This window comes from Manis pentadactyla, chromosome 6, assembly GCF_030020395.1.
Source record: "Manis pentadactyla isolate mManPen7 chromosome 6, mManPen7.hap1, whole genome shotgun sequence".
In the NCBI taxonomy this organism is placed as follows: Eukaryota; Metazoa; Chordata; class Mammalia; order Pholidota; family Manidae; genus Manis; species Manis pentadactyla.
Window position 1 is genome coordinate 120102176 of NC_080024.1, and position 21109 is coordinate 120123284.

Sequence of the window (21109 nt, forward strand, 5' to 3'; positions counted from 1 at the left end):
TCAAAAGACCAGGCTTTTGTCCATTCCATCTCCAAAAGAAGGAAATGTGTCAAGCTGTAAAACACACTCGGCAAATGGTAAATCCATCTGGGAATGTGTCACAGTGCTAGGCAACTAGAAGGGGTGCTCCCTTGAAACAATTTGCAAGACATTAATATTCAGCCAGCTGCAAAGGCTGACCATCAAGTTCTGCCTTCAGGCACTGAGGCTTTAAAGCCACGTGAATAGGCATTTCCCAGGAGCTTCTGAATAGAAAATCTGGGCCTGTTTATGTAAGGCCTGGCCTTGAAAGAGTCAAGAATTTAAATGATTAAGGGAAAACAAGTTCAGCAGGCACGCTGTCCTTTAAGGTTCACATAATGCAGCAAAGGAAAGAGAAATGAAATACTGTCCATTAAGCACAATTCAGAGATTCTGCTTGGGTCTTCTGAACTGATTCAGATTTCTTCCTTTAGTAGGTCAAGTCAGACTTTCCATGCTAATGTAAGAAATGTATTCTTTTCTTCTTAGTTTTATGTCTATCAGAACCTAAAAAGCTGTGGCTAAAGCACATTCTTCAAAGTCTATCATTTGTAAAGTCTGTTTGTTTTCAAGTAAATATGCTTCTAAGGTGTTTTGAAAACTGAGGTGACAGATGAATCAGTTATAAAATTTTAAAAAATAATTTTCTATCTCATGTATTTGCTGCTTTCAAAAAAGTGGCTTTGGACAGGGTTTAGGGACTCTGAGCAGGGTAAAATTACAGATGATTTAAGATTTTGGATTTTATTAAGCTCGCCATCAACTAGAACCAAAAAAAATATATCAAAGTTGCAAATAAGCCCCAGTGTAATTGCAAGAAGCACAAATTATAATAATATTCATATACTTGAAATAAGCTGAAGTAGGGAGTTAACAACAAAATGTCAGTTTCTCAGACAGCATTCCAGGCTAGAACCATTTGCCCAGCAGCACAACACAACAAAACAAAACTAAGCACACGAAAATACCACCACCTGGAAAAAACAGTTTTGAAGGCCTCTGGGTTGGAGAGAGCAAAAAGTGATTGTTTCTACGATAGGAGTGACAGAAGTCTGGCTACCAGTTCAGCTTTCTGAGTGGCCCAGGAGAACGCAGTTGCAGGGATGGCTGGGTGAAACATCAGGGAATCTGGTCAACATGGCAGCCACCAAGTGATGTACATCAGTGCCATGGGGTTAAGACAAATCTTGAGCTCACAAAATCCCAAGAATCCCTTTCACCACAGAGACTGATAGAAGAAAAACATTAAAATTCACCTAAGTTAATTCCTTCATTCATTCAAGCACATGTGGTGAAATATGACAAAGATAATCAAACATTTATTTTAAAACATCTACGCAGCTTGCAGTCTTCTGAAAGAGGCAGCTGGTAAGAACACTGCCCTTTCAAACATTTTAGAAAGGAAAAACCTTACCCTCCCATTGAAACCCCTGCTGCCAGGAAAGGAGCAGAAGGATACAGGCTGTGTACATGCTGAATAACTGTCTCCAGGTCTTCAGTGTTAGCACAACAGTAAGTCCTTGGTGTCTGTAAGCAGTGACAGGTAAAGCAGAAAAATTAAAATTATGAGGTTAATGAACAGTATAAGGCAGAAATGTAAAAAGAGCAAGAAGTCATAAATATGAGCAAATACCCTTTGTCTACACATACTATGAGTAAGAATAATTTATCATATATCTTGCAGTGCACAGATATGCCATTTGAGTTGGCACTTACAAAAAGACTTTGCTCATGCAAGGAAGGCTTGATGGAAATGGATCAAAACAGATACAAATCCCTTAAATTAAACCATACCCAAAGGTGTCTGCATCTTAATAACAGTCAATGTAGGAAGAAAAAGGGGAGAATTTCACTTTTTCATAGAAAAAAATCTTATGCCTGACAAAGGCAGAGTAATTCTATTTAAGAAACAAAACAAGCAAGCAAACAAAAAGGGCCTTCCAGTAATACCACAAAAAAATTTCAATTGTGGCTCATTTTTAAGGGGAATTTTTCTCTCCTGAGTGCTGTCTACCAGTTACAGAATGTGGTTTCATTCTAGATAAAGCGATATCCAATATGATTAATTAAATATTTTCTTTTACAAAAATATATCCATATAGACCAGGTGCACTGCACTGTGACATTTAAAATGTTAAAATATGTAAAGTTGATTATGCCTCAATCCATAATGCATTACAAGAAATGGTTTTCATGTGAACTCATCAATAACGGCTCTGTTTCTAGCAGAAAACCTTCACAAAAGCTTCATTTGAGATCTGGGACGAGAGGGTAATCCTCAGCATAACATATGTGAGAAAGTGTGTATGAATAAAATATATGTGGAATAATATAACCAGAACTAATTAACAAGGACAGGAATCTGATAACATTACTCTGATAAAAACAGTTACCTGCACCACACCAATTTTAATATTCCAATAAACCAATGTCACAGTAGGAAGGTTGTATGTCACCATCATTCCATCACTAATGAATAGCCTGAGAAATTTTCAACAATCCCTCTCATTAAACTCAAGCCTAAAACATTACCTACTGCCTACTATCATCTTTTTGAGTTCTTGTTCAAGGCAAGAACAAAACTCTCCAAAAGACAAATGTTAACCTGGCAGTATTTACAATGGCTAACATTTATTGAATTATTATATTTGTGTCCATAAAACCCTGGGGGAAGATTCTATTATTGTATCCATTTTACAAACAGGAAACTTAGTTTACAGAAGTTAAATGACTCCTAAAACACCTTACCAGCTAATATGTGACTAAGCTGAGATACATTAATGAGTACTTTGTGACTAAATGCATTCAAGGGGCACAAATCTGATGTAAAATCTAAATAGAACAGTATCAACTACCATGCTCTTTCATAGTGACTGTGAAATTTGTTACAAGAAATTCAGATGAAGAGATCATCCTCACCCAGTATTTGTATTACATGTGAATCTACTCACATGGCCTAGCTTTAAAGTTTCTGTATTATTTATGAACATTTGCCCACAGGTACTATTGTTATGCAGAATTGAAGTGAAGCAAGTATGCACATGTACAAACATATGCACCCACACATATACACACAAACCTATACATAGAATTTGGGTATGAGAAAAATGACCTGTGGAAAATTACTAGGGTCAGAGAATCTTAGTGCCAGGAAGGACCACAGATAGTGACTGGTTCATCATTTACACATGAGGAAATTGAGGCTAATAGTGTCTTTGAAGTAGGATCTGCCTCCTGCTGGCTGCTCCCACGGCTTCCGTGATGACACCATCCAGTTCTCCTGCTGGCCTGCTATTTCCTGCCTACTTCCTGTCATTCCTTCCACAGCCCTAACCATGGGTATTCATTTCCAAAGTTTCATCTTCGGCCTGCATGTGCATCTCTGGTCAATAACCAGTTCCAGAAGGTCTCATCTCTCTGCATAGCCACCACTGGTAAGGACTAACCTAAGTCTCCACTCTCTTACCTTCTTGAGCTCCAGATCCAGGTTTTCAAGTTCTAGCAGGCAGTTTCACTGTAATGTTCTGTCAGTACTTCAAACTCAAAGTGTCCAAACATCCACCCTTTGCTCTTCATAAAAACTCCTAGTGGTTCTCCTAACTTCCCACTTTTCTGTAAAGGACACTTCTGTTTTCCCAGTTACAACTGTGGATGACATTGCCTTCTCCCTCTCCCGTAACCTCATAGCCAGTAAACTACCAAGTCCTGTAGCTTCTTCCCCTTGCAGGAAACTCAGGAAACCCCTTCTTTCCACACTAGAAAGGCCTGCTATGTTAGATTCTCTTGGATGAGCCCCTGAGACAAGGAAGTGAGTGTAAGCAGTTCACTGGGAAGGTGATACCAGGATGTGTCAGTAGGAGCATGGTGGAGTGAGTGGGGAAGGATAGGAAGTCAAGAAGGAGTATGATACCGAGCAGTTTGGGGCTGTGGGCAACTGGGACTCAATCCCCTTGGGGCACTTTGGGTAACTATTGAATATGGCTCAAAATGTTCCCGAATGTAAAGGGAGCTGGGTTATTTCTCCAGCAGTTTCCTTCAGCCTTTGGTTCACTCCCTGGCACTTTGGTCTGCCCTGAGCAAAGGTCCAGCAGGCTCCAGTGGCTAGAAAAGACCTCCACGCAGAGATGTGGCTGTTGGCAGTTAGAAACCATCAGGTGGGCATGCATGGGACTGTAACTGCCAAGGAGGTAAGGGTGCAGGAAGGATATGGCAAACAGTGTCTCTGCCACCAAGCCATTTCACCTCTCACCTGGGCTGCCGCAATAACCTTTTCACTGGTTAACACCCACCCTTTCCTGTAACCACCCAAAATCACACTTCCCACTCACTGTCAGATTAATCTTCCTAAAAAACACTTCAGCTCTTTCTGCTGAAAAATTCTTCATTAGTTTTCCATTGCCAACTGAATTAAGGACAAATTCCTCTGCCAAGTGTTGAAGGCCCTCCACAATATATCAACCTTTCCAGATCTGTATTTTACTATTTTTCCCTATGTATGGATTCTGGTCACTGCAGCTCCTTTGTCTGCTAGGCCTCTATATCCTTGCCCCCTGTGCAACTTTTACCTGCCAAGTGTCCTTCAATGTCAACTCTGCCTGTTGAAACCATGCCTTGAATAAATGTCAGACTAAAGGTTAAGATTTGGCCCCTGGTCTCTAGGACTTCACAGTCTTTCCCGATTCCACCTCAAATTGTCTTGGCCAGCCTGCTCCCTGCAGTTCCTATTATCTAAATGAGTAAGTCTCTCTCTTTTATTGTCTTACTTCTATCTCTGACAGTCAACAACTACTTGCTGAATTACATTGAAGCACACAGGACTGAAATGACAAGACCTGATTGGTATCTTCTGATACGCAAAACTATGTGGTTTTATCAAACAACCTCTTGCTACTTGATGGGCTTCAACAGCTAACATCACATGCCTTCTGTTTTCCTTCACAGGACTTGAGTCCCATTAGAGAAAGGATTAATCCATGATATATGGCAAAGGCACTTAGGGGGCCAATACATTGAACTGGAAGGCCTGGCAGAAATTTTCTTCAGGTTTAAAGATATAACTAGGAGCTTTTTAGACAAAAAGTTAATTAATCTTAATTAATTAAAAGATAATTAATTAATTTTTAAAAATTGGTTGATTCTTAGTTGCTAGGACTGTCCTATTGCAGTCCCATCTTTATTTATGCTTCCTAAACAGAGGTAGAGAAGCCCTGCCAAATCAGAAAAGGGATGAAGGAAGACCTGGCAGGATTCACCCAGATGGTAAAATACTTTTTTTAGAATAAGATGAGGAGAGGAAAAGTATACTGAAAAATGCAGACAATCTAAAGAATAGCCTTCTAGCAGATGTTTGGGCATAAATAATATAAGTTAGGTGGAATACTTTGACAATCACTACAAACCAAGATTGTGCAAATGGTTCAACTGCAATTATGAGCAGAGAGAAACAACAGTAACTTGTTTAATGGCTGTTAGAGGTTAGTTTTTTAAAAACTATTGAAGATAATAATGAAGTAAAGTGAATTCTTAATTATTCATACATAATAGATGGGAAAAGATTAAGGCATATATTTTCTATTTATCGATGGACTTTATCTCTTAATCAACTTCTAAAACAGTAGACAAACTGATTTCTCCCTAACCAGGAAGAGAATTTTCTCATCCTGGTTTAGCAGTCACTTGTTTTAAAATGCAAATTTTGTTAAAATAATTTTTTTTTGTCTACAAATTAAAATTCACTCTGTTAATCTGGTAGCCTGACCCTACCTAGCTATTCTAGGAGGGAATTAATTTGCTAATATGCAGAAGCCATAACCCAGGACCCTTCTCTGTTGTTTCATATGCAACACTGATTTGGGCAGCTAGGATTTTATTTTCCTGTCCTGTAAAATGAAAACTGAAAAAGACCCTAAAGTCTTTTTAGAAATCATTTCAACTTCACATTTACTTTATTGTAATGTCTGATATTCATCAGTTTAGAATTTCATTTTACAGTCTTCCTCTCTCAAGTATTTAAAGATATGTACTCAATTATTCAATAAGAAACTCTTAAATGAACTCTGTGATTCTTGTGTGAGGGGATTATTATAAAATAATCACTTTATAACAGGATTTATCATGCATTTAATTGATCTCAATGGTGTGATTTTGTTTATTGCTGTTTTGTTTTTTGATTCCACTCACTCCAGTCCACTACCTAAGGATTTGTCCAAATCATTCTTAGTAAAATTGATCTGTTTTGGAAGTTTTGAAATAATTTGGAGTTTGTTAACTAAGGAGTAAGAGAAAACAAAAGCATGCATACATATATAAACCAGCACTTTAATGAAAAATCATTTCACCTAATCATTGATAGACATATCAAATGACCAAGTGTACAAACTTGCCTGGGATTCTGATAATTTCTTAAACTAACTAGCCATGAAGCAAAGGGCCCCAGGAAATATCCTGGCCCACTCTGAGGCCAAAATGGCTTATGTGCCATGTCCCTGCTCATGTTCCATGTGGCTATGGTACATGCCTGTTCAGTTGTGCTACAGCTATACCAATAAATGAGCACGGCCCTGTTAGTGGCTAAGAGCAGGTCAGCCAGGAAGGCAGGAGTTATCCTTGCTTCAGGCTCCTAAGAAGTCAATCTCGTGCTCTGCTGTGGCTGGGTTTGGGGTGAGAGGAGGCCCACCAAGCCAGGATCCTAAGGGGGGATGACAGCCAGAGCTACCCACCACCTCCCAGTGGTTTTCAGCCTCTCCTATACAGATGACTCCCTGGAGAGTGTTAAGAGAAATTCCAGATATCTGGACTCCACCCCAGACCAAATGGACCAGAATCTCTGGGGCTGGGGTCCAGGGACTAGTATTTTTCAGCTTCCCAGAGGATTCTAATGTGTAAGTGTTGAGAACCAACTGCTTGAAGAGAATAAAGAAAATAGGGCAAGACCTGAGCCAAGAGAGGGGGAGGCTGCAGTGACAAGAGTGATAAAGCCAATCCAGAGTGACTTGGGAAGAGGGAGACCTAGTTCTGTGGGGATTCCTCGCCGTGAGTGCGGAAGTGCTGCCAACCATCTCTGCACTTCCTAGGATCACCTGGCAGATTAAGCTTTCAACAAAAGATAGCGACCTATTCAATTACTGTTGTTATTATGCCTAAACATTCTTTAATTATTTAAACAGCCTTTCCTTTCATTTGAAAATGAAATATTTTGTTTAAATATAGAGAATTGGGAGAGGAAAAAAGGTGGTGAGTGAGAAGTGAGGCAGAAATCTCCCCCCAAAACCACGTATTTTATGAAAATACAGTAAATACAATTATTCCTAAAAGAGCGACCAAAATTGATTGCACCAGGCAGTCTACATCTTGGAGAAGAGAACATCTCAAGGGAAAGGGTAATGTAAAATTATCATTTAAATTTGAAGGTGGGATTAAACAATTCCCAGATAAGCAGAAGCTGAGGGAATTTACCTCCCACAAACCATCTCTATAGTGCACCAGAGAAAATAAAACCACAGTAAAGGAGGTAGGCCAATTAAATACTAACCAAATGCAATATTAAATCAGCTACCCCCAAAGTCAGTCAAGGGATACACAAAGATTACAGAATATGACACCTAACATATAAAGAGTGGAGGAGGAAGAAAAAGAAGGCAGAAAAAAAGAATCTTCAGATTGTGTTTATAATAGCATAATAAGCAAGTTAAGTTAGACTGTTAGATAGTAAAGAAACTGCCCTTGAACCCTTCATAACCACGAATCCAAAGCCTGCAATGGCAACAAATATATATCTATCGATAATCACCCTAAATAAAAAAACCCTAAAAAATCCACTTCAAAACTACTAGAACTAATATCTGAATTCAGCAAAGTTGCAGGATTCAAAATTAATACACAGAAATCTGTTGCATTCCTACACACTAATGATGAACTAGCAGAACGAGAAATCAGGAAAACAATTCCATTCACAATTGCATCAAAAAGAATAAAATACCTAGGAATAAACCTAACCAAGGAAGTGAAAGAACTATACCCTGCAAACTACAAGACACTCTTTTTTTTTTTTTGGTATCATTAATATACACTTACATGAACAACATTGTGGTTATTAGATTCTTCCCATTATCAAGTCCCCACCACATACTCCATTATAGTCACTGTCCATCAGCATAGTGAAGATGATATAGAAACACTACTTGTCTTCTCTGTGCTACACTGCCTTCCTTGTGCCCCCCCTACATTATGTGTGCTAATCATAATGCCACTTTTCCCCTTATCCCTCCCTTCCTATCCATCTTCCCCAGTCCCTTTCCATTTGGTAACTGTTAATTGATTCTTGGGTTCTGTGAGTCTGCTGATATTTTGTTCCTTCAGTTTTTTCTTTGTTCTTATACTGCACAGATGAGTGAAATCATTTGATGCTTGTCTTTCTCCACCTTGCTTATTTCACTGAGCATGATACCCACTAGCTCCATCCACGTTGTTGCAAATGGTAGGATTTGTTTTCTTCTTATGGCTGAATAATATTCCATTCTGTATATATACCACCTCTCCTTTATCCATTCATCTACTGATGGACACTTAGATTGCTTTCATTTCTTGGCTATTGTAAATAGTGCTGTGATAAACATAGGGGTGCACATGTCTTTTTCAAACTGGGCTCCTGCATTCTTAGGGTAAATTCCTAAGAGAGGAATTCCTGGGTCAAATGGTATTTCTATTTTGAGCTTTTTGAGGAACCCCCATACTGCTTTCCACAATGGTTGAACTAATTTACATTCCCACCAGTGGTGTAGGGGGGTTCCCCTTTCTCCACAACCTCGCCAACACTTGTTGTTTGTCTTTTGGATGGTGGGCATCCTAACTGGTGTGAGGTGATATCTCATTGTGGTTTTAATTTGCATTTCTCTGATGATTAGTGATGTGGAGCATCTTTCATGTGTCTGTTGGCCATCTGAATTTCTTCTTTGGAGAAGTGTCTGTTCATATCCTCTGCCTGTTTTTTAATTGGGTTATTTGCATTTTGTTTGTTGAGGTAGATGAGCTCTTTGTATATTTTGGATGTCAACCCTTATCGGATATGTCATTTATAAATATATTCTCCCACACCGTAGGATGCCTTTTTGTTCTACTACAAGACACTCTTGAGAGAAATTAAAGAGGACACTAATAAATGGAAATACATCCCATGCTCATGGATAGGAAGAATTAATATTGTCAAAATGGCCATCCTGCCTAAAGCAATCTACAGATTCAATGCAATCCCCATCAAAATATGGACAGCATTCTTCAACAATCTAGAACAAATAGTTCTAAAATTCATATGAAATCACAAAAGACACGGAACAGCCAAAGATCCTGGGAAGGAAGAATAAAGCTGGGGGGATTACGCTCCCCAACTTCAAGCTCTACTACAAAGCCACAGTAATCAAGACAATTTGGTACTGAAACAAGAACAGACCCACAGATCAATGGAAGAGACTAGAGAGCCCAGATATAAACCTACACCTACATGGCCAATTAATATATGATAAAGGAGCCATGAACATACAATGGGGAAATGACAGCCTCTTCAACAGCTGGTGTTGGCAAAACTGGACAGCTAATGTAAGAGAATGAAACTGGATTATTGTCTAACTCTATACACAAAAGTAAACTCGAAATGGTTCAAAGACCTATATATAAGTCATGAAACCATAAAACTCTTATAAGAAAACACAGGTAAACTCTCTTGAATATAAACATGAGCAACTTTTTCATGAACATATCTCCTCAGGCAAGGGAAACAAGCAAAAATGAACAAGTGGGACTACATCAAACTAAAAAGCTCTGTACAGCAAAGGACACCATCAGCAGAATTAAAAAGGCATCCTACAGTATGGGTAAATACATTCATAAATATCATATCCGATAAGGGGTTGACATCCAAAATATATAAAGAGCTGACATGCCTCAACACCCAAAAAGCAAATAACCTGATTAAAAAATGGACAGAGGATATCAACAGACACTTCTCCAAAGAAGAAATTCAGATGGCCAACAGACATATGAAAAGATGCTCCACATCATTAATCATCAGAGAAATGCAAATTAAAATCACAGTGAGACAACACTTCACACCAGTTAGGATGGCCAATATCCAAAAGACAAACAACAACAAATGCTGGTGAGAATGTGGAGAAAGGAGAACCCTGCTACATTGCTGGTGGGAATGTAAATTAATTCAACCATTGTAGAAAGCAGTGTGGAGTTTCCTCAAAAAACTAAAAATAGAAATACCATTTGACCCAGGAAGTCCACTCTTAGGAATTTACCCTAAGAATGCAGCAGCCCAGTTTGAAAAAGACATATGCACCCCTTTGTTTATCACAGCACTATTTACAATAGCCAAGAAATGGAAGCAACCTAAGCATCCATCAGTAGATGAATGGATAAAGAAGATGTGGTACATATATACAATGGAATATTATTCAGCTATAAGAAGGAAACAAATCCTACCATTTGCAACAACATGGATGGAGCTAGAGGGTATTATGCTCAGTGAAATAAGCCAGGTGGAGAAAGACAAGTACCAAATTATTTCACTCATCTGTGGAGCCTAAGAATGAAGCAAAAATTGAAGGAACAAAACAGCAGCAGACTCACAGAACCCAAGAATGGACTAATGGTTACCAAAGGGAAAGGGGCTGAGGAGGTTGGGTGGGAAGGGGGATAAGGGGATTAAGGAGTATTATGATTAGTGCACATAATATAGGTGGAGCATGAGGAAGGAATTATAGCACAGAGAAGACAAGTAATGACTCTATATCATTTTACTATGCTGATGGACAGTAACTGTAATGAGGCATGTAGTGGGGACTTGATAATAGGGGGAAATGCAGTAACTACAATGTTGCTCATGTGAAACCTGAGCATAAGATTGTATATCAATGATACCTTAATAAAATAACAATAAATAAAATGAATAAATAAATAAATGTAGAGAATCACACAGTGCTTCATGTAGCCCACTTACAACAGGTGACTGGACCTATCAGTGTTAGGAGAAAACTCTAAAGGATTCAACGCATTCATAACCACATCTGGCTCATGAACTTTCCCAGGTCGTTCTGATGGGGGTAGAGGGAGGAGTGAGAGGTTATTTTTGGAGCATTCAGAGAAGGGCAGACTTGGGTGGGACACAAAGGTGTTTCTAGAAAGGTACTGGGTATGGGAAAGAGAGTGCCTGAAGGTACAAGTTTGACAACTGAACTGGGCCCTGGCTGGACAGTGCCCTTCGTGCTTCTCCTCCCTCAGGCCATGGAGAGAGGTCCTGAATCCTTTCTGAATGTCCCTTGAGAAAGGCTTCTGAGGGGGAAAGAGCCTTACATCCCTCCAAACCCATTAGCTTCCATGGAAAAGCTAAGGTGGAAGAGCAGATTTCTCTGGATCTGAGTCTGAAATTAACCACCCATTATCTGAGGCTGAGGCAAGATATGAAAACCCTCTTTATCTCTATCCTCAGATTTTCAGCCAGACTTGACTTCAAGCCAGTGCTGAAAAGCAAACACATTCAACAGGACACTCAATTTCTGCCCTAAAACCACGCAGCAGCTTTATGATCTCAGGCCTGTCGCCCCACTTCTCCAGAGGCCTCCTCATCTGTCCAGTGAGGTCTGGGGTCTTAGAGGATCTCTGAAGCAGAGCTACTCAAAGTAGCAGTCCAGGATGGAAGACAGTGCTGGCCTCAGACCTGAATCAGGCAAGCTGCTTCTCTCATCAGGAGGGAAGTGCTGTGAGAAACAACATGTATCAGCTCACCTCCACAGTGGGCTTGGCCTTGACCTTGGTTTGCCTTTCATGGAAGCCCCTCATCTTCCCAGGGACTGGTATCGGATAGTCTGAGAAGTGGAAGCTGATCCACAAACCACACTTGAAAAGTATCTTCCGCTTTCAGCTCCCACTGTCAGCCTCCCTTACCTGCTGAACCAGCTCTGATTTGCATGGAAAGCACCAGGAGGCTTTTCCTTTAAATGGCTTTACATACCAGACAATTCACCCATTTAACAGGTACAGTTCATTCATGGTTTTTAGTATATTCAGAGTTACTCAACCACCACCACAATTTTTTGAACATTTTCAGCATGCCAAAAAGAACCCCCCTACTATGAGCAGCCACCCTCCCTCTCTGAGCTTATGGCAACCACTAATCTTCTTTCTTTCCATCTCTAGAGATTTGCCTGTTCTTAATATTTAATAGAAATGAAATTATACAACATGTGCTCTTTTGTGACTGGCTTCTGTCACTTAGCATAATGTTTTCAAGGTTTATCCGTGTTGTAGCATGTATCAATACCTCATCCTTTTTTAAATAAAGTTGAATAACATTCTGTGATATGAATATATCATATTTTATTTATCCACCTGTCCACTGATGGAAATTTGGGTTCTTTCTACTTTTGGTTAATATGAATAATGCTGCTATAAATATTTGTGTGCAAGTTATTGTATGAACATTATGTTTTCATGTCTTTTGGGTATAAACACAGGAGTGTAATTAATTGCTGGCTCATACGTAACTTTATGTTAACTTTTTGAGAAACTGCCAGACTATTTCCCAAAATGGCTAGGACAGTCTTCTTCTCAGGTGTAGAAACACAGACATCTATATGATCCTATAACCAAAAAGAAAAGGGCCACTATATAGCTTTCAAAAAACTCAATTTTGGTTTTGTAAATTATCATTCCTAAACTCAGCTGAAAACATGATACTTCACAAAGTAATCAGTAATACTGGGGAGTTTGTGGATATCCTGGGTTCCTATCCTTGAAAACCAATCTGCGGGGAGAAGAAAAGGTACTATCTACTCTAAGGGCTCCAAGCACCCTGCAAGAATACCTGAGGATCAGTCTACTGAGACTAGGACTATCTGTCTCCCACAGCTAATAGCCCCAGGGAGGGCAATGTGAAGGCTGCTCATTTCTTAGTACCTTTCCCTCAGTCCTTCAATGACTAATTGGAAATGAGGACAATATGGTGGTGGAAAATTTTCACTTTTGTATTCTTCTTTGCAGGAGCCATAGTAATCCCTATGAATTTTAAGTATATCACGAGCATATTTCAGCAAACCTTTTATTATTGCATTTCTTTCACTCCTAGGAGAATTACTTACCCTACATTCCATTTCACCTTTGCTAACTCTTTGGGGTTAATTTCAGTTAGAGACAGTTCCTTCCTATTCGATATTTGCTGATTCATCTCTGGTTCATTTTTATGCCTACTGTAAGGTCTTACTCTGGGTTTGAGCTACATTAAATCCTTTCTGGAACAAGGTGAAGTATAAATGAACAGAGTTCCTCCAGTCTAAAACAGTGATTCTTCATAGTTCAAAGGCAGAAGAAGGATTACCAAAGGATCTAAATATCAAAGTTAGCTCTAATAATCAATATTGGCATCTTATTTTTGTGATCCATAAATGTCCAAGAAGTATATACTAAAGTATAATTAATTTACTCCCTTAAATTTCTTTTTGAAAGTAGTTGTTCTAAAAGGATATAATCATAATTACATTTTGGTCATTTTACATCCTATCCTTTCTTAGATCACATTAGCTTTATGATAGACATTTGCTGGGGGTACTAGTTCATTAGAATTTAACTCTGTGCCCTGTATTATGCCAAAGACCGAGCCCCTCTTATCCTCTCATTTAGAACTCAATGAATTCTTTAAATTAAAAAAAAAAAAAGTTTATCTATATACTATCCCTTTGTAAGAACTCAGACTGTTCTTGGACATTTTTCAAAAATCCAAATAAAGATTACAGCTAAAAGTTACTGGATTGCTGCACTCTTTCTCTTTTTATTACAATTTCTAAAATTAAGGTATTATTGATACACACTCTTATGAAAGTTTCACATGAAAAACAATGTGTTTACTACATTCACCCATATTATCGAGTCCCCCCCATACCCCATTGCAGTCACTGTCCATCAGTGTAGTAAGACTGCTGCATTCTTTCAAAGTATATTTCCTATTAACTTTAAATGCTAAGGGTAGATTTTTCAAACTTCTTCCTCCTCTTTTCCTCTATTTCCTCTTCCTTCTTCTTATTTGCTGTGTTCTAAGATCCTATTCACAGACCTCTCCCTTTTGCTCTACAAACTGCCCCTAAGCCATTTCAGCCACTTGCGCACTGACAATCTGTTTCTATATAGCCTGTACATCTTTCCTGAGGGCCAGCCTACTATATCCAACTGTTTACTAGAAATTTCCACCTGGATGATCTAAAAGCACCCTAAACATCTAAAACTGAATTTACTTTTTATTACACCAAAATCTCTAAATGCTCCTAAATTTCCAATTTCAGCAAATATCAGCACCTTTTATCAGTCAGCCAAGCTAGAAACATCAACCTCGACTCTCCTCTCTTCGTTTCCCACAATACAATTAATATTATGCTTTCTGCCCTGTGAATTTCTCACTTTTGTCTCTCCTCTTCCTCCCTCCTACCACTGCTTTTGAACTCTGTATAGGTAGGTCTATAGTAACTACTTTCTGACTGGCCTCCCAGCCTCCAGCATCCTTCCCCTCCACCACTTTTTTTAGACATTGCTACCATGGTTCGCTTTCTAAAACACGAACATGATCAGATTATTTTATATGTCAGTTATACCTCAATAAAGCGGATTATTTTTTTAAATGTCAGTGGTTCAATATTAGGTTCTTTGGGGGTTCTACAAATGACTCTTCAAAATCTGGCACTACCCTTCTAGAAGAATAGCTGTCATTTCTTGAACAATGAGAAGGAGTACAGCTTAATGGTCAAGAACATAAGCACACAGTCATACTACTGAATATTGCTTCTGAATTTCTTGGCTAGTGCACATTCTTAATCTATTTGTGAGTCATTTTCTTCAACTGGAAAATGGGGATGATGGTGGCTACACTTATCTAAATCACTGGGCTGTTTCTATTGCTGAACATCAAGTATGAAAAGACTTAAGGATATGTTCTAAGGACTCAATAAACATCATCATCATTATTCCTCTAGAAATAAGCACTTGCTGCTCCATGCTCTTTAATACCTTGCTCTTTATGCTGAGAAAGCCCCTCTACCCATCTCCTGTTTCAATACCACAGCCTTCAAAATCCAACTCAAATTTATCTCCACTATGATGTTCTCCCACCTCCCCCAGGCAGTTAGTTACTCCTTCACTTTTATGACCTGCAGACTTAATAAATCTTCCTGTGGTTTTACTTAGCACTGTATTACATATATTTTTATGTATCTGATCTCTCCTGCAACTGAAGTTAAAGCTGCTAAGGGTTCAGGTTGTGTCTAATGATGTGTACATTCCTCACCCTATTACTTTGTACAGTGGCTGATATAATAAGCACACAGCACAGCTTTGCTGAATGAACAGATCTTTGTCCCTCACTTTATGGGACCTAATGGACTTTACTCGTAGCACGTTATTTTCTTGAGAGGCTCAGTCCATGTCTTCGCCATCTTTTTGTCTTTGGCCACAGGGAGAAATTCAAATCTTTCCTTTTACAGTACCTACCATCTGTCTACAAGATTTTGAAAGGGCTGGACAAAATAAGGAAATGTGAACCTTCACATCAAAATCTTTTTTATGAGACACTTGAGTAAGACCATAAACACTTTATAACTTAGCTTTTGAAATCATATTGATATTAATTCTTTCCAGGACTGAAGTCACTGTAGAGCAAAGTGCAAGAGTTCTTTTTTATAGCCCAAGTTTTCATAAAGTACCAACATCAATCACATGATTGTAAATTTTTATTTCCAGTGTGACTTATTTATAGTCTTAATATCATTCTTTATCAATGACTCAAAAAAAGTTTTTCAACTGTGGTAGAATTTTATTTGACCAACTAAAGTGGTGAAGGACTAACAGTTTGAAATGCTTCAAGAAAATTTCAGTGATAATAATATTTCTCATTCCAACTCACAGATTTAACATTGGATTGAGTGATTTTCTAAGTGAGAACTTCTAAGAAAAACTGTAGAGGTTAGAGGGGGAAAAAGCTGATTTAAATAATATTTCTTTTATGTAAACTTTGGCTGGCAGATAGGCATATAACATGTAGTCAATCCATTTCATAACAAAAGTAAACTTCTCAACTGGAAAAAAGTATCACTGTACTGGTAACTTTGTTTTATACCAGTTAATTTTAAAGAAATGTGCTTTGCATTAAAAATGATGTAGGTAAGTATCTACTGATGTTAAAATATAGTAAGTACAAAAGTTACCAAATAGAATCTGAGTTATTATAAAGATAGAAATATATTACATATATTTTATTTATGATCTGGATGTACATAGACTAAGGGGTTCCCTTGTATAATTGTGGCTCTTGTAAATCTTTTTTTTTTTCTTATCTGTATTTTTTCATAATGAACTTGTATTGTTTATATAAGCTATTTTAAATAAAGAATATACTTTTTGTTATAAAACTGGAAATGATTCATTTAAAAATCAAGTTTTAGTCATTAATTTAAATTTACTTACCAAGAGATTCTCCCCTGCCATTCCTCTGTTGTTAAAAACCACACATCTAAAAACCAGAAAAGTAATGTTTGTTATTTTTACATGTGATTTTGCTCATAGCATAATATTAAAATCATCTTAGTGGCACTGTTTTAGAGCAATAAAAGATTTTCAAAAATCTGTTTCACAGACATGAGAATTTCATCTAAATGTACTAAAACACATCTCCAGTCCTCTAAATTCAACATGAGGGTTCAAATTAGAAAATTATATATTAAGTTTTCCTACCAAAAGCAGAATTTTTACAACCTCTTCCTGTTGCAAATGTATGTTTCCAAAATAATTCTAAATACAAGTCAAATTTAAATGTTTTACCTCAAATTAAAAAAAATTACACCTGAAACCAATATAATATTGTGTATCAACTATATTTCAATTAAAAAAAAGTCCTCTACCTATTCTATTTGTAACATTAATAAGTATCTGCTCCTATCCCAGAAACAGCTCTTGTTCCCTCAATGCTCAGCAAATCTGGAGACCAGAATTTTCCCTGAGGTGCAAACGTTACCACAGGTAGAGGTGTATGGAGGCTGGCGCCTGAGCTGGGAGGATGAGCCCCACTTTGCTACTGCTTGCTGTTCAGTTGACTTAGGGGAGGAAAGACTGTGTTTTCTATCATCCTGTTTGCTTTTCTTGGATCAACAGTCATATGTAAAGGGCTTAGAGGAGTGTTGGCTCATGGTAAACATACAACAAAAGTTAGCTATTAGTAGCAACGGGAGTTGTAGCGCCATGCTAGCTTTAAAGTCATTCTGCATTTAAAATATTTAACTTTCAGTCAACCATAACCCCACATATGTATTTTTTTGCCATCCTCAAACAAATCTTGACTTGTGTCTGCAAGGGTTCTCTCTGACTTACTGAACCTATATTCATGTCAATTAAAATCCATTGGTTTTTGTCTCTTTATGCATTCGATCAATCAAGGCCATGTAAGGTTCTAATTCCCTTCTTTCAGGTGCTGCTGATCACTGCGCAGGTTCTAAGCACAGATAAACTGACTGCTCTACAGAACATTTACAACTCCCTACTCTCCTCTCAGGGGGGCTAGATTTCATTGTGGTATTCAGGATATGTTTTTGCAAAAGAATTCTTTCTTGCATCTGAAAGGTCATATAGAGAATTTTATTAGGCTCAGTTGAAAGAACAGAAATGTTTAAAAATCACAGAAATCTAATTTAAGAAAAGCTAGAAATGTATTTTATTGGTAGTCATAAAAGATCCTAAATATACTCTAAAAACATGCAGAAAAGTTGGAGTAGGGTCAGTTAGTCCTTAATCTTTCCTTGCTAAAAAGAATAACAAGACAGACTAGACATAAACAAAATTTAAGTAAGCCACTTGTATTTACTTGCATAAGCACCTAAGTTACACAGGAATCAGGGCTAAAATTCACTGTGACCTTAAACCTTGAACCTCTTAGTCATTCAGAAAAGTACCACTTTTAGAGTGCAAGCACTGAGGGTAAAAAATGGCTTCTGGGGCAAGATATCAGCATGTGACCTGCCACAAGATAAGGGAACACAACCAATGAGGGGAAAGAAAAAGAAGATCTGCAAACTCATGAAAAAGCAGCCTGTACATCTGGGATTTTCTTCCAAACCAGACTGGGACATTTGCACTCTCCTTCAGGCAACTTTGAAAAGTGTTTCACAGCTCTAGCGTCTCCTGCTAGAGGAGGGATCGTACTGACCTCTCCATAGGCCTTTGTTCCTGACAATGTTCAATCACAGCAGTCATTACTGTATATAAATCTAGCCTTGGAAATGGGGCAGAACGATGAAAAATGAGGAAGCCAAGCAGCTACAGAGGAGGGCAGGATGAAGGCTGCCATTCTCCCCACTTTTCCTACCCCACGTGGTGACAAGTAACCACTCCAGTCAGTGACAAGCAACCGACTTCTTCCACTTAATTCCTTTTTGGCACTGACAGTCATCAGGTAATACTTCCCACGTAAAGCTAAAAGAGCTGGTTGTGAAACAGCTCTTAATCCTAAGATATTTGCTCAGCCTCTATTAACATTGTAACAGCCCTCTGCAAATAATTTTTACAATTTCTCCCAGTTTAAAAGGGTATGAAAATGAGGAAAATTGTTCTGCAAAACTTATTTTTCCTACATATTTTAACTTTTTAAAACAGGGAAAATATAAATAAAGACAAACACCAAATAAAGAATAAATCTGGTATTAAGAACTTTGTTGTGACCACAGAGTATGTTAATCAGGGAAGCAGATGAGCCTCCTATAATGAAGGTTAAATAAAGGGCAGAAAGCCACATATAGTACAGGACGCCTCAAACTTTAGCATCAGGGATATTTTGGATAATTCTTTGTAGTGGAGACTGTCTATAGATAGATCTCTTGGTGGCAAACCAATTTCACAGTGAGATGGACCACAGAGTCTTAAATCTGCTCAAGCCCAGTGATCTACCAGAATGAAGAGATTTTTATCAAATGACCTTAAATATTTTCCAGTTCTAAGATTCCACAAGTCTTTGAGTCTAGGACTAGAAATAATGATCAACAACGGTGGGGGGGTAAGAGGAACATTCAGAGATCACTACATTGATTTCATATAATAATAACAACAGATAACATTTACTAATGTTTACTACTTGCCAGATCAAGGCACTTTACATGAATATTAATATTGGAATGACTCATTCATTAAAAAATGTCTTAAACAGTCTATTTACTGAACTAAAGATTGGGTTAGAGCTTATAGGAGAAAAATGAATTAAAACTTTAAGGTTCCTGGCCACAAACAGAATACAAACTAGTTAGGCTGAAAAGAAATGTATCATGTTTCTAATTGTGTGAGTTTGACAGAAGTGTTACCACAAGGCAGTATATTATTCAGTGTTCAAGGAGTGGTATAAATAATAAAGCCTTATGAGGTTAGGATGAGAAAAACTGATTAGGAAAGGATTCATGGAAAAGGCAGACAGATCTTATACAAGGCTTGGAAAATGGTAAAGATTTCAACAGAAGGGAAGTGTGGGATATAATATGAATTGAGGGGAGCAATGTGAGCAAAGATATAAGGTAGGAATGAGAAAAATTTTCTAAGGGATGAGAAAATAGATCACCTTAGCTGAAACATGGCTACATGTAGGATAATGATAGAAAGTAAGGATGGAAAAATACATTAGGACCAAAACAGGCATAGGGTTGTGAATGCCAGGTTAAGAAAAGATGACAAGGAAGTTCTGCTTCAATAAATGTCAGACTAGATCCTATTGGGCCAGCCCTTCCATAGAAATATCTATAGACTCTTGATGACTTATAAGGGCAATGGAGAACAACCAAAACAGGCAGAGAAACTGAACGGGAATTGACACATGGAAGAAAAAATGTCATTGGGCAAATTTCCTGTTTGTACAGCTTTTTGCTTGAGGTATAGCACCATTCGGGATTTTTCAATTATGCATAAAAGTCAGAAATGCTCAGTCTCATGGGCTTGGAAAACCAGAAAACAGAATCTGGTACAACTACAGAAGTGAGAAAATTAAGGGGAAATCTAACACAGAAAAGAGAGACTCAGAAGGAGTGTCTTAAATTCTGGACAAAAACTGGGCCCAGAGATCTGTCTAAGCCTTCCTCTATATATATGTGAGGCAGATTTCAAATAGTCCAATAGGGATAAAAAACTGAACAGAGATTTCAGTTGCTGACTACTATAGAGGAGACAGAGTTTGAAGTCTGAGTTTAGTCAAGCTATTTGCCTGATAAAACAAATAAACAACAAAAAAATCAGAACTCTCTGGAAAAATATAACAGAATCCATAGTCTCTACAATGTATCATTCAAACTTTCCAGAACACAATTCAAAATTACCAGACCATGAAGAAACAGGAAAATATGAAGTACACTCAAGAGATAAGATAATCAATGTAGCTGACACTGAGATGGTCCAGGTGTTAGAATCAATAGATAAGTATTTAAAGCAGCTATTATAACTATGCTCAAAACATATAGAAAAATTGGCTTGTAATGAATTTAAAAAATAGGAAGTCTCAGTAGAGAAATAAAACCTATTAAAAATAGATTGGAAAAATACATGATCTGAAATAAAAAATTCACTGGATTTTCAATCTGTGGTTCCAATCTAAAGATGAGAAAGAAAAAAGATTGAAAAAAGTGAATAGGAACTGACTGATTTGTGGGACATTATCAAAAGATCTAACATACATGTAATTGTGATCCCAGGAGAGGAAAGAGAGAATGGGACAGAAAAATTTTGAAGAAATAATGGCCAAAATTTTTCCAAATTTAGTAAAATGGTACAAAACTCAGAGACTCAGAAAGAGAAGAAAGGTAGTAGGCAACTAGAGGAACAAAAAACCCCAGAAAACAAACACTAAAATGGTAAACCTACAATATTCTACCATATCAGTGATTATATTAAATATAAATGGACTAAAAACTCTAATTAAAAGGCATAAATTATCAGGCTGGATATAAAAGCAAGATACTTTTCTATCTAAAAGCAATACATTTTAAATATAGAGATGTGGATACTTTGAAAGTTAAAGTATGAAAAAAGGTAT

General features: G+C 37.7%; 1 protein-coding gene across 1 annotated transcript in view; it reads right to left on the reverse strand.

Moving 5' to 3' along the window:
• ABHD3 (abhydrolase domain containing 3, phospholipase) overlaps positions 1–21109 on the reverse strand; it is a 42164-nt gene that overhangs the window by 12282 nt on the left and 8773 nt on the right. Inside the window, exons 4-5 of the mRNA XM_036905720.2 lie at positions 16522–16567; positions 1436–1548 (exon numbers count right to left, since the gene is read on the reverse strand). Of these exons, the coding sequence (XP_036761615.2) occupies positions 1436–1548; positions 16522–16567 (159 nt within the window). The remainder of the gene's footprint in view (positions 1–1435; positions 1549–16521; positions 16568–21109) is intronic.